This window comes from Xenopus laevis, chromosome 4L, assembly GCF_017654675.1.
Source record: "Xenopus laevis strain J_2021 chromosome 4L, Xenopus_laevis_v10.1, whole genome shotgun sequence".
NCBI lineage: Eukaryota > Metazoa > Chordata > Amphibia > Anura > Pipidae > Xenopus > Xenopus laevis.
Window position 1 is genome coordinate 58,356,303 of NC_054377.1, and position 14,285 is coordinate 58,370,587.

The window sequence follows — 14,285 nt, forward strand, 5'->3', positions numbered from 1 at the left end:
CCTATGTTTGTCTTTATCCACTTTATAGTGCCGGCTGATGGTTAATGGAAATGCATGACAAAAATTAATATATCTTTCATCTTATTCCTAACCATAAACAATTTGTCTTGTTTCTGAAATTATCATAGTACTCTTCCCTATCCACCTCTCGGCAATCTGTCTTTCTAAGTGCAGCTTTGTGTCAGAGACTTTTGACTTTTTTGAAAGACACTTCGCTCTAATACATTGTTCTGGCAAAGGGAGCACACAACTGGGGCTCATTGATAAGCACTGGGCAAATTTGCACCAGGGCCCATAGCCACCAATCCGTGGGGAGCTTTTTTCAGCCAGCTGCAGGAAGAACAATTAAAGCAAACATTTGATAATTGCCATGGGTTATTGCCCAGGAACAAATTTGCCCAGTCTTTATAAATAACCCCTAGTGTGTTATACCTAAATGATGCTCAAAATCTGACTCTGTTTCCTGCATGTAGAGAGACAGATTGCTGATAGGGGGATACTGAGGAGGAAATTCATTATAACAGGAATGGTACAAATTCTACTTGATTATGTTAAAAAAGTTTCTTATTTCCATAAGATAAAGTTCATATAACGTTTTCAGGATAGCTCCCCTTTAAGTAAGTCACACTGAACTGTTTTGTTTTATAAAGTCAAATTGAAAATGCCAGCAGATGGCAGAAGAGTTCTTCGGATTCTGTGCAGTCTTGCTTGGTGCTTTGCAGTACAATTCTTCAGCTTTAACTATCACTCTCAGATGACAATATTTTTCTGTACAAACTGCCGTTTTTTAGTTAGAGATACTGACACCAAAAATTTAACCTTTTTTTACTCTACCATAAAACTGACTTTGCATGCTTCTTATTACTTTGCCATAAAGTATTTTACATCACCTGTCTGATGCCCCATGTTCCTGTATGAGGGGGCTGCCATATTTGTGCAACAGGAGTCTGTTAACATTAGAAACTCTAACTGACAGGCTGAGATGGGACAGTCAGGTTGGCAAAACAGTCAGGTTTAGGAACTTCAACTGACAATTACTTACAAAAACAAACCTCTCAGCAAAAAACAATCAGCGTGACTAGTGATGGGTGAATAAATTCGCCTGGCACAAATTTGTGGTGAATTTCCTCATTTCGCTGCCAGCGAATAAATTTGTGAATATCCTGCATAAATTTGTCGGCAAAATTTCGATGGCGTCAAAAATTTTTGGACGGGCGTCCGAAAAGGCAGTTGTATCAAAATCGGTGCACGTCAACACTTTTCGGACGCCCATTGACTTTAACGATAGCGGCATTTTCTGATTTTCTCAATTTTTTTGTGAAAATGAAATTTTTTTTTTATCATGAAAATGTTTGAATTTCATGATTTTTTTGTGAAACTTTCCGATTTTACGATTTTCCCATGAATTTTTCGCCATTTCGCAACAGAAACTGAGAAATTCGTCCATCACTAAGCGTGACCTATAGGTAACTTTTAATGCACATTCATATTTTAATAAGTATTTTTTTAGTTAAAAATACTGACACGGCTTGCCACCAGTTGAAGGTTTTATGTGCAATGCACTGTAGCTACTGGCTTACACACGACTGATAAAAAGTATCTATCTAGGCAAATATTATTAAACTCAAAACAAAATCAGATTGAAAAAGGAAAATCTCAACTTTTTGTTGTGTCCTCTTGGCAAAAACTGAAGTTAAATATGACTGATGGTACTGATACTGTTATCTTGTGTTAACAGAGTATATATGAATTTGAGAATCACACACTGAAGGCAGAATAACTGCAATTACATTTTTATTGTGCATCCACATGCACAATATGAGTGGGGGCCACATGGGTCATAACTGTTTGCTTTTGAAACTAAGCTGCATGCTAAGGATCAATTGCAAACTCACTGAACAATTATGTCCCATGTGGCCCCCCTTAAAGTCACTGACTAACTCAGAGTTAGAGAGCTGTAGTGTATTTTTTTTTTAGAAAGCTGGGTTTACTATGTGTAGGTCTATGAATTTCCTGGAACTCGTACTGGTCTTGCTTTATAGCAAAGATTCTTAAAATGCACTCAGAAACAGAAAAAGGCTATGGAAGAGATAAATAAGCTTTGATAAAAGCAGTGCAATCCTCTGAACTTCTAGAATATACAAATATGTGAAACCTGTACCTCAGGGCAAAATTAACAGCAATACTAACAATTTCTGATAACATTAATTAGTAAGTCAGTAATTATGTGATTACAGTATCTGTTAATTAAACTGTAGGTCTAGGCCTTGAATATACAAATATGTATCAAGTTCTGCTGATGTAAATGTAGACAAAAGAAGTTGCCTGAATCCCACACATCGTCGTAAATAAAATGGTATTATTGGTGAAGTGATAAGAACAACTGAGCAAACATTTGTAAATGTGTTTGTGTCTCTGTGCCCAGACATGGAGTCAAAATAGGCCCTGGCTTTTCAAGTACATAGAGGCACAAACATGTCCAATAAAAAGGGTCTGTTAATGCCATGGTATCTTACAGAAGCCCCTCTGACATTTGCCAGAGTCTATAGACTGCCAGTCTGTGCCTGTATGCCATGATGCCAGGCCATGAACTTCCTATTAACAATGGAAACTGGGCATACAAAATGTATGGCAGCTTCAATAAGGTGTTTAGAGCATTTGCGTTTAGGGAGATTTGTCACCCGTGATTAAATCAAGTGGGCGACAAGTCTCAGGAAATAAATTGCCAACCCTTAGAGACTTCAGAAAACAAAGTGGCATGTATGTTTTGCTGATGGAGATTTACATTATTGCTGGTTGGAAAGCATTTTCAGGAGATTTGTAGCTCATTTTTTCAGCGGGTGTCAATGGGCTACTGGTGGTATTGCATTACATTAATACAGGATTTTATAGCCCCTAACAGGATTAACTAACACAACAAAGGAGGTAAGAAAGCTAAGCAAGACAAAGCGAAGCAGCCATTTTTAAATTTTAGCAATTTTTGAAAACTGCAAAAAAACATATTTAGTAACAAAAAAGCTGTTCATCTATAAAGGAATTAAATAAAAATATTTTTTAAAATGTGGGGTATATAGTATCCCTTTAATTGAGTAGAAAGCCTACTATGGCCTGGTATTGTAGGCCCTTTTGAGCACACGATTCTAAGTCTTCCCTGGACATTTGACAGCTACAGAGAATGGTTGTCTGCTGGACAATAGCTAAGATGAGTGTGATGGGAAAGGGTGCGGATTAAATAAAAAAGTTGACAGGGTGCTTGTCCTACAAAGGAGCCCCAGACTTCCTCATTGGTCTATATATAAAGCCTCTATATCACTATACAGCAGAGCAATCTCTTGGGTTTCCTGTACAAGCAGGATAAATGCTCAGCTTCCAGCCCCCACAGCTTTCTTATCTCGGACACACCTGCTGCAGAAATTCTCTTCAAAGGCCTCCTTGGCTATTGATCCATTTCTCTGCTTGATATCAGAACCCCAGCACTGTGTATTATTAATGATCTTCTTCCTCACAGACATTCTTGGCCTTTTGGTGTTGCGTGAATGCAGAGTAAATTCCTGTTAGCTCTGCTTTACGTACAGAGGAAGGCATGGTGCTTGTAATTAGTAATACTTTATAGCGAGCCAAGATTAAAGCTCTCTCTAGTTATGTCCGTCCCCTCCCCTTCCTAGCATAATAACTTGGAAACCTCTGCATCCACCAGGCTGCCATATATTACACATTTTAGGCAGCAATTCATACATTAGCTGAGCAACTGTATAGAGAAGTTACTGGTAAGCTTGCAGCTAGCCATTTGCAGTCTGCCTCTATCTATCTATCTATCTATCTATCTATCTATCAATATCTTTCTATATCTATTATGTAATCTATCTTTATATCTTTCTATCATATTTTGTAATCTATATATCTATCTATCTATCATATATTTATGTATCTGCCTATCAATATCTAATGTATCCATCATTTTAACACACAATTATTCATCATTATCTATCTCCTATCTATCAATTATCTATCTATCCATCTATCTATTATTTATATAGTAGTATCTATCAATCTATCTCTCTGTTATCTATTATACTTTTTTTTATACTATTTGTGAATAGATAGTTATCTGTTTAACTGAGGAATTTTTTGCAAATATAAAAAGGACTCCAGCCTATAGGAGGATTGTGCTACCAATAGCCCAGCTTGACAGACAACCATCTCTCTGTGCTCAATTTAAGCATGGTTGGAGTGTTTGTGGGGGCTATGGGGCTAGACATATTTTCAGTTTCCCAATTTCCCCCAGTCATGTGACTGTGCTCTGATTCAGTCAGTCTTTACTGCTGTACTGCAAGTAGAAGTGATATCACCCCCCCCCCCAGTAGCCTAAAAACAGAACAATGGGAAGATAACAAGATAGCAGCTCTCTAACACAAGATAACGGCTCCCTGGTAGATATAAGAGCAGCACTCAATATCAAAATCCTGGTCCCACTGCGACACATTCAGTTACATTGAGTGGGAGAAACAACAGCCTGCCAGAAAGCAGTATCATCCTAAAGTGCTGGCTCTTTCTGAAAGCACATGACCAGGCAAAATGACTTCAGATGGCTGCCTACACACCAATATTACAACTAAAAAAAAACATATACTTTCTGGTTCAGGAATTAAATCTTATATTGTAGAGTAAATTATTTTGCAGTGTAAATTAGAAATAAAAACTACATCATACAAATCATGACAGAATCCCTTTAAGGTCTGCTGGGCTGGGGGTGGCTTAGGTAAAATTTAGGTACAAATAAATGGTGCAGTGCTACATGTGCTTGGGCTATGTTAACTCTCTCTCCTAGGCATCCCTTGCTAAGAATTAGGCTTGCACCTGAGCAGCAGTATGGAAATGTGTCTTTAGTGCACGTGCACAAGTCTACATAAGAAAGCAACAGCTAAGACAGCGACATGGTGCTTCCTTAGAAAGTTTCGCAGACCAGTGGAATTTTGTTTCCAAAATGACACACAGCTCAGGAAATTCAATTTGCAGTTTAATTCACTGGGAGGATGTCTAACATGTTGACACCCATTAATGAATAAGGCTTTCCTTGTGCTTTAAGCAGAATAAACATCATGCTCATGCTAAGCACATAGACACTAATCACTTAAAGTTAATGCGCCATTTTTTTCTGCCAGGGTAACTAATCCCCAGCAATTTGTAACCCCGGGCCCTCTCACCAACTACACACACCCCACCAACTCACAGATTTCACCTACCTGTAAGAGGAGCAATTCTGTGCAACTGGGTTCAACTGCCATGGGTTAGCACTGTCACTTCCATGCTCAGTCTCTAATATGCTGATTGATGAGCAGATGCAGACTCAATAAAAGCCATGCCGTGGCCAAGTGAGCATGTTTGTGGCTGATAATCAGTGCAGCCAAGGCTGTAAATAGCAGTGACACGGCCAACATGGCAGTCATAAACTCCACTGTGCTGCATTGAAACTTTTACATTTGGAGAGATGGGGAAATGGTTTTGGAGGGAGCTAGGAGTCTTCTGCAAGCCAATAATTTCATACATTTTGTTTAATTTCCCTTTAAGTTGATTGAACAAGGCCATTACATTATGCAGATTCAACTATTCCTGACAGAGAATTATCTTAAATATCAAGTGGGATGACTGTGAAATCATGTCAGGTAAGGACTAGCCTCTCCATATGATTAGATCAGAAATCTGGCGGTGAATTCCTTGGGTTAGTTCTCTTTGGCCAACCACTTGGGTGAACAAATCAAGCAGACTTGCTTTTTTTTGTGGAGCTTTTTAAAGAACAGCAATTGTACAGTAAGCTTTACTCTAAGATCTACAGTCATTGAAAAGGTTGCTTACATAAATACTTGCATTTATTCCCATAACCAATTCACATATCATATACAGTAGTCATAGTCATTATGTGTTTTTTTCTAGGAACTAACTGATAAGCAGCAAAGTATCTATAGAAAAAAAAAATGTGCTACTTACATTCTTTACTAATACACTTCTTCCATCTCACCATCTCACACTCTTAAAGGGGTGGTTCACCATCAAAAACTAGTTGTTTTCAGATAGATCACCAGAAATAATGACTTTTTCCAATGACTTTCCATTTTCTATGTGTGACCATTTTTCTAATATTCAAGTGTCATTTTTCATCTTCTGAAGCAGCTCTGTGAGGGGGTCGCCGACCCTGTAAACTGTTTTAAATTGATACATTTATTTGATACATTTTTTTATCTTTGTCTCTGCTGAGCAGAATCTCTGGGTTTCATTACAGGCAGCTGTTAGAATTGATACAATAATTGTTAATACTCCACAGATACTCCTGAGAAATGTAACAACAAAATGTTGCAAAATTGTAACAGTTTAGAGTCTGCGCCTGAATTACTGAGCTGCAAGACTCAAACACCAGAGACAGGAACATTAAACTCTAAACTTAGATTTTGGAAAAACAGTAAAAAATAAATAATGGAAAGTAATTGAAAAAAAAGTCTTTATTTCTGGAGATCAATCTAAAAACAACTGAATTGAAAAAAAGTGTTTGGAAGGTGAACCGCCCCATTAATATACAGTAACAGTTTAAAGACATAAAAAAGAAAAGTTTAAACACATAGCAACAGGCCTGAGAATAAATTAATGAGTTTGTAAGAGCAGCTCCCCAGGCGCTTTTGGTATTTCTATCATCGTCTGCATCTGGAGGAAGGGGCTTTCTCTACTCATCCAGGACACGAAACTGTATTATTCCAATATCTGGTCAGAGAGGATACTCTCTTTCTCTCTCTCTTTTTTGCTCTGTCTGGGTGTCGCACAATACCCCTAGCAGTTACACCAACCTTACTTACTCAGGATGGGATCTAATAAAGGTGTCTAAGCTTTTGTCTTATTAGTATATTCCATTGCGCAGATACAAAGCGCAGCAATAGTATTATTATTATCTGTGCCTGTCTACTTAATATATTGTAATTGGTTTATTACTGCAGACACACACACACACACACATATGCATATGTATAATGCACATATATATATATAGATTCCATAGCCCCAGAAGCTCTTGTCTATAGCTGCTGTATGATTATCAGTAGAGCACATTTACACAAGTATTTGATATTCTATACATAAGAAATATGTAAAAGTAAACATATAAACTTTGGCCATCTAAAACCAAAACATAAAGCCTACATTATCTAGGACTATCTTTAGCAGTAAATACCCTGGGAGGGTTAAAATCTTTTTATTTTTTTATTTATTTTTTTAGTGTGGTTTTCTTTTTCCCTGTTAGATTTATAGTTAATGTTAGAGCTTACTCATTAGAGAAGTATATGAAGATACAGTGTGTGTGTTTGCTGGAAAAACAAAATAAATAAAGAGAAAGAAAATATGTAAAAGTTCAGTTGATTCTAATTGATAACATTCACGGATTTTTTGTACTGACAATTTGTATGAGTTTTCAACAATACAAACATTATATTGGTATATAATGGTTTAAATCATTGCAGATATTCTCATTCTCAAACTGGTGATTTCTATAAGAGAAATAGGGGAAATAACAGGAAAAGGTCTCTATGTAGACGTGTCCTAGTTGCACTGGAATCAGACTTGAATGTGCACCAATTTATGGGATCAGTTTGTGGATCTTTCGCTGAGTCTCTGTGGGAGCGGTGAGAACAATTTAGGGGATTTCATTTTGCAGCGCGCAATCTAAGCGGGTGAGGTTTTGGCGCACAGGGAATAGCAGCGCGGGTGGGTGAGGGGATTCAGCAGCCTCCTATTACATGATCCTGCCGACCCCCGAGTTAACCCTGGTAATCTGACACTGTATGTAGCCCCGCAGGCTGGAGATCTAATCCTGGGGCGTGTCAGAAGTCGCAGTAATAGACTGGCCATGCGGGGAGCTGCGGTGGGTCTGTCCGTATAAATGTCTGGCAATTGTTGCTCCCTTGATCCCTGCTGCAGACAAGTCAGTGAACCGTGCAGCTCCGGGTAGCACAGCAGTGCGCATGGGAAGGGACTATTGGGCAAAGTGGTTGTATATGATAGTAGTGCAAACCAAAAAAATGAAGATCTGCAAAAATAAAATACAATTCGAAGTAATTGGGCAATATACAAAATTAATTTGTATATATATATATATATATATATATATATATATATATATATATATATATATATATATATATATATATATATATATATATAATACACAAAAGCCATGGATATCCTGTAAATGATATCCTTATAAACAGTGAGTCTGTAATTTCTGTCACATGACTCACTGAAACTTGTGTATTATAATAAATAAATGTTGCAAAATCTGAGGATATTAGAAGTTACCTCGGAGTTCCATGACCTGTATAATATGTATATATGGTCATGAAACTCCTCGGTAACTTATAATATCCTTATATTTTACAAGAGGGGGTACTTTATTCACTATATAATATATATATATATATATATATATACACACTGTACTTGCAAAAAATACTATTGAAATAATGTAGCCAGGTCAGTTGGCTTCTGCAACATTATTTCAAACGCCCATACCAAAAAAATGCTAAGGATTTTAGCTACAAATAACTTAACCATTGAAAAGTGGTAAATAATGCAGAGGAAAATTGCTTAGAATCATATTTGGTTTCATTTAATAAAATTGTATGATTAAGTTTACCTCCCAGCTGGGGGTCCATTGCACTCTGGGGTATTCAAGGTACACACAGGGATGGTTGTCTCTCTGACAAATTCCCAACACAGGTTTAGCTGTGAGAAATATGTATGTGTGTGTGTGTGTGTGTGTGTGTGTGTGTGTGTGTGTGTGTGTGTGTGTGTGTGTGTGTGAATGTGTGTGTGAATGTGTGTGTATATATATATATATATATATATAGATAGATAGATAGATAGATATATATTTGTATTTTTCTCATTTGTATCCCAATTATTTAAGAAACATACTTGGAGTATTATAGCTCTCTCACACACACACACACACACACACACACACATATGTCGAGTTTAATTGTGGCTTGGATGATTGCAAACCACATCCATTGCCTTAAATAAAAATCGCATTTCAAATTTCCGTACGATTCCGTTAAACCAGACTACAGATAAAACAATAATATACAAATAACATACAAATTTTATTTATTTTTTTGTTATCTTGGTGTTTTTGTAAGATGTACACAGGGGCAAAGGGGAGACGCCGTCTCCTTTACATTTATACAGTGCAGAAAAAAAGAAATAGGGTCGGTGCCCAACGCACCCGCCTAACACTTCGAACACCCCTTATTTTATATATATAATATAGATTTATATAAAACATATTAAAGACTGACTTTACACAGAACGGAATTTTTTGCTTCCAAATTTACAGTGACTTTTAAAGAAGAAGAAAAAAAACAAATTCACTTGGCAAATATTGCCAACACAAAAACACCACCAATACTGATAAACCGACGGAGGCATCTGGTGTCGCGTTGTCATTAAAAAAAATAATAATAAAAGGAAAGATAAATAAATAAAGAGAGTGAGTGAAAAGTGCCATGGTAACTCTTTGTTAGAAGTCATTTCTTCTTGTTCCATCTTAACGCCGTTGCGCTAAATAAGGGAGTTCATTGCCTGTCACTTAAGGGCACATTTTATATCAGAAATGACACTGGACGATTATTGTCCTATGTTGTCCAACATAAAACCAGTTTTTTTTATCCCCTCCCTCCAGCGGAATTTAAAGGAATTTATCTTCACCTTTGAGATAAATTTTAGTATGATGAAGACAATTTGCAATTGGTTTTCATTTTTTATTTTTTGTGTTGTTTGTTATTTAGCTTTTTATTCAGCAGCTCTTCGATTTGCATTTTAAGCAATCTGGTTGCTAGGGTGCAAATTCCCCTAGCAACCATACACTGATTTGAATAAGAGACTGGAATATGATTAAGAGAGGAGCTGAATAGAAGGATCAGTAATAAAAAGTAACAAAAACAATACATTTGTAGCCTTACAGAGCTTTTGTTTTTTAGAAGGGAGTCAGCGACGCCCATTTGAAAGCTGCAAAGTCAAGAAAAGGGCCAGACTGATAGATCTAAGCTGGACTCAATTCTATATTTCCAGGGAATCCTTATTATAGACACTAGTACTATTTTGAAAATAATAAAATCTAAATCAGGACTATATTTTAGACAATAGTCCTATAAAATCCAATCTACCTATAGCATAGTACTTGTACTAGAAATTTGAAATATTTGGTTTTTAAAATGTATATTCTATTAGAATGCTGGTATCAATTCTTGCATTGCTCTGCATGCACTTTCTGTTGTTCTTGTAATGTAAATGGTATTGTTGTAACTTAAAATAAAAAAGAAACAGAAAAGGTTAAATAACTATAAAACTATAAAAAAATAAAAACCAATTGAAAAGTTGCTTAGCATTGGCCATTCTGTAACATACTAAAAGTTGCCTTAAAGGTGAACCACCCTTTAAGGAGAGAGAGACAGATGAGGGTGCAGGACTGGGCAGCACTTTTAGGCCTGATGAAGTCGTTCTCCACCCTGGGTGGGTGACAAGGTTACCAGGCAATGCAGAGTTAAGTTCTTGGCCTTTCTGTGCTGTTTCTTTAAAAAACATGAGTATAAAAAAAGACCCCAGTAAGGAAATCTCGTATGTAAAACTATTTCTTTTCCATATGAGCGTTCTTTTCCGTCCTCGATATGGGAACAAAAACCTCTTTGGTTAGTGCAATGACTAACTTCTTGTTTAACCACTTGACTGCCAGAGGCACTGGGAAGAGGACAAGTCTGAGGCACAGCTATCCAGTCACATGACGCAAGGCTTTATATCTTGGTAACCCACTTGCTGGTGGTAATAAGATCCACTGCCAGAGTGCATGGAGGAGGAGGCCATGGCATTGAAAGAGAAAACGAATTCTTTCCTGTCGTTCATGCTGGGAGACTGGGAGTGGTACCTTGGGATACCTGCACGGGCAAATAAAACAATATAATCGAAATTAATAGGAGCAAGCATGAAAAACACGAATAAAAATATATATACATACATGCAAAATCGAGGACATTCGTAACCACAACAGCAAATAATATTATTGTTATCTCATACATGATTATAATCGATATAAACATCAGCCAGAACATCACCAATGAATTAACCCGAACTGGTTAAAATCCAAATGAAATACTCATTGCATTAAAAGACATTTATATTATAGGAGACAAGAAAATCCAAAAAAAATAATCATCATCATCATTTCATCATCATCATTTATAATGCCGGATTCAGTGGCTGTGCTTATATAAGACGCATCATTTTCTTATTTTTACACCACAGGCTACTTGATTTAGGGTTTCTAAAACGAAAACATTTCACATATAGATTAGGCAAAAAAGGAAAAAAATACAAATAGATTCCACTCTTTTATACAATATTCTATTTGCTGTGCGTAGTTACTTAAATCACCATCATTTACCGTATAAGTGGAATTATTATTAGGCCATTAAACATTTTTGAATGTAATGGTCCTAACAAACAATGACTTAATAAAACTGGGGAGATGCATTTCATTACAAGCAATCACGCCTACGATAGTAATGATATTCATCAATGTATTGGTGTAATCTCCGTCAATTCTCGTTTACAGCCACTGAATTTAATAAGAATGATATGAAAATACCACTTATCCACTGAAACGCGCCTATCCGAGAATGAGCATTGGCTAAGGAAAGAACCTTCTCTGTTTCGGAAATCGGGCAACGTTTTCAGATGGATATTTTATTAGTAAATGTGACCCAGACTCTCACTAGCTTGGGAAAACAGAAGGAATGGGTATCCCCCAGGCCACGTTAATAAATACTCAGTTTGGAGCTGGAGGATGTTGGGACAATCCCTATGGACTCTAAAGATGCCTGGGGCCTTCAAGCAGACTTTTACCCTCCTGATCCTTAATTATTCTGCAGCAGTCCCAGTGGCACCACTCTAAATGCTCACACGCCATCACATTGGGACTCTATTCTACATGTGTGGTGGAGGCCATTAACCTTCCTGCTGTCCCCAGCTGAATATACTTAATTTGCTTTATGTAGCTGTAGAGATAATGCAGGAAGTGACTGGGTACAAGGGCCACCACTGAGCATTTAAAAAAGCTACATCCAACTAAATGCTCTTATTAATTAATCTGGAATTCATTTTTACACAACTGCCAATGTTTCTGGTCTAGTAATTTAATAGATGATAGATAGATTATAAAGTACATAGATAGATAGATATATTGATGATAGATAGATGATAGATAGATAGATAGATAGATAGATAGATAGATAGATAGATAGATAATAGATAGATGATAGATAGATAGATAGATAGATAGATAGATAGATAGATAGATAGATAGATGGATAGATAGATAGATAGATGATAGATAGATAGATAGATAGATAGATAGATAGATGGATAGATAGATGGATAGATAGATAGATAGATGATAGATAGATAGATAGATAGATAGATAAAGTACATAGATATATAGATGATAGATAGATAATAGATAGATAGATTATAAAGTAGATAGATAGATAGATAGATAGATAGATAGATAGATAGATAGATAGATAGATAATAAAATAGATAGATAGATAGATAGATAGATAGATAGATAGATAGATAGATAGATAGATAGATAGATAGATAGATCGATAGATAGAGTACATAGATGATAGATATATGATAGATATATGTTAGATAGATGATAGATATGTGATAAAGTACATAGATAATAGATAGATTGATAGATAGATGATAATGTAGATAGAAAGATAGATGATAAAGTACACAGATGATAGATAGATAGATAGATAGATAGATAGATAGATAGATAGATAGATTCGATAGATAGTAATCACAATTCTACCTCTGGGTGGTACAGTTCTATGCCACAATTAGTTTCCATTGAGCACCTACCTTGTAACTCTGAGGCTGTATTGTGACTGTTCTGGTGTAGGTAGGACTGATCCAATGAGTGGGAGGAGAGGCTGGAGGACAGAGGGTTAGCAGCAGTGTTGCACGGGGATAGAGGCTGTTGTTTGATATATGGGGTTGAAGCTGAAGGGGCCCAGGCCGATGCTGGGCTGGAATAGACAGAATGGGGTTCCATCACCCCACCACCCCCTAGGAGAGGAGAGCCGGAATCATGATGGGAGTAGTCCCCCCCAGAGGAGCCTGTGCAGCTGCCCATGTATGAATGAGCACCGTTGGCGGCTAGATGCGATACTGGGTGCCCACTTAAGCCCATTCCATCTACATTACTTGGCAGGTGACCGTTCATCATTCCGATGCCACTGTCCAATGATAAGCTGTTGGGTGGGCACGAGATGGTGCCACTGGCCCCTTGAAAACTGTAAGACTCTGGTATGTGGTTGAAGCCCAGGCCATTCATCATGCTGTACATGGGCTTGAGCGCTTGGCATTTCCTCCTGAAGCCTCTGGGTCTTCTCCTGAAGGAGCCCTCCTCAAACATAAACTCACTGGCCGGGTCAATGGTCCAGTAATGGCCCTTCCCTGGTCTCCCCAGGCCCTTGGGCAGTTTGATGAAGCACTCATTGAGGGACAGGTTGTGCCTGACTGAGTTCTTCCAGCCCTGGTAGGAACCTCTGAAGAAGGGGAAGCGGCTCTGCAGAAACTGGTAGATCTCACTGAGGGTGAGCCTTTTGGTGGGGGAGCTCTGGATGGCCATGACTATGAGCGCAATGTACGAGTAAGGCGGCTTCTCTGGCCTTCTGATGCCAGCGTTGGTCTTCTTGGTCTTGGTGGCACAGGAGGCGGACTCCATCGCCGAGGGCTGCCCTCCGTGCTTGTCAGTGGCCGCAGACATTGGGCTGCTCTGGGCAGGGGGCTGGGAGGGGGGCTGTTGAATCTCTGCAGTCATTTACAGAGCTTTTTGGGCTGCGGCTGAAGAAAATGGGGAAAAGCCGAGACCACAATCAAGGCCGGGAGGGAGGATATGATCCTGTAGTCTGCACTTGGCTGCTCGGCCTTTGGGAAAGTTTTAGAAAATTCCTAAACATGCGCTGCCCTTGCGCCACCGCGGTAATAAGTCCCGCTGCGAATGGTCCTTTGGTAAATGATGTTGGGTCGATTGCAGCTCGGCAAACACCTCTTCTGCGATTGCGTCTCTAGGCTAAAGCACAAAGCTGCTGCTGCTGCTCCACCTCGAACTTCTGGATTGTGCCCCACAGAGGCAGATCGCCCTATACTTATCTCTTGTCATCGGCGTCTGTCGGCTCTTC

General features: G+C 38.0%; 1 protein-coding gene across 1 annotated transcript; it reads right to left on the bottom strand.

Annotated features, from left to right (window-relative positions):
- Positions 1-9,121: 9,121 nt before the first annotated feature.
- On the bottom strand, positions 9,122-14,217 carry foxf1.L (forkhead box F1 L homeolog; the record flags this gene model as incomplete). Its single annotated transcript, NM_001090793.1, is given in 2 exon segments — positions 9,122-10,967; positions 12,961-14,217. Coding segments are annotated over 2 exon segments (1,122 nt in total). The 3' UTR covers positions 9,122-10,809.
- Positions 14,218-14,285: the final 68 nt, after the last annotated feature.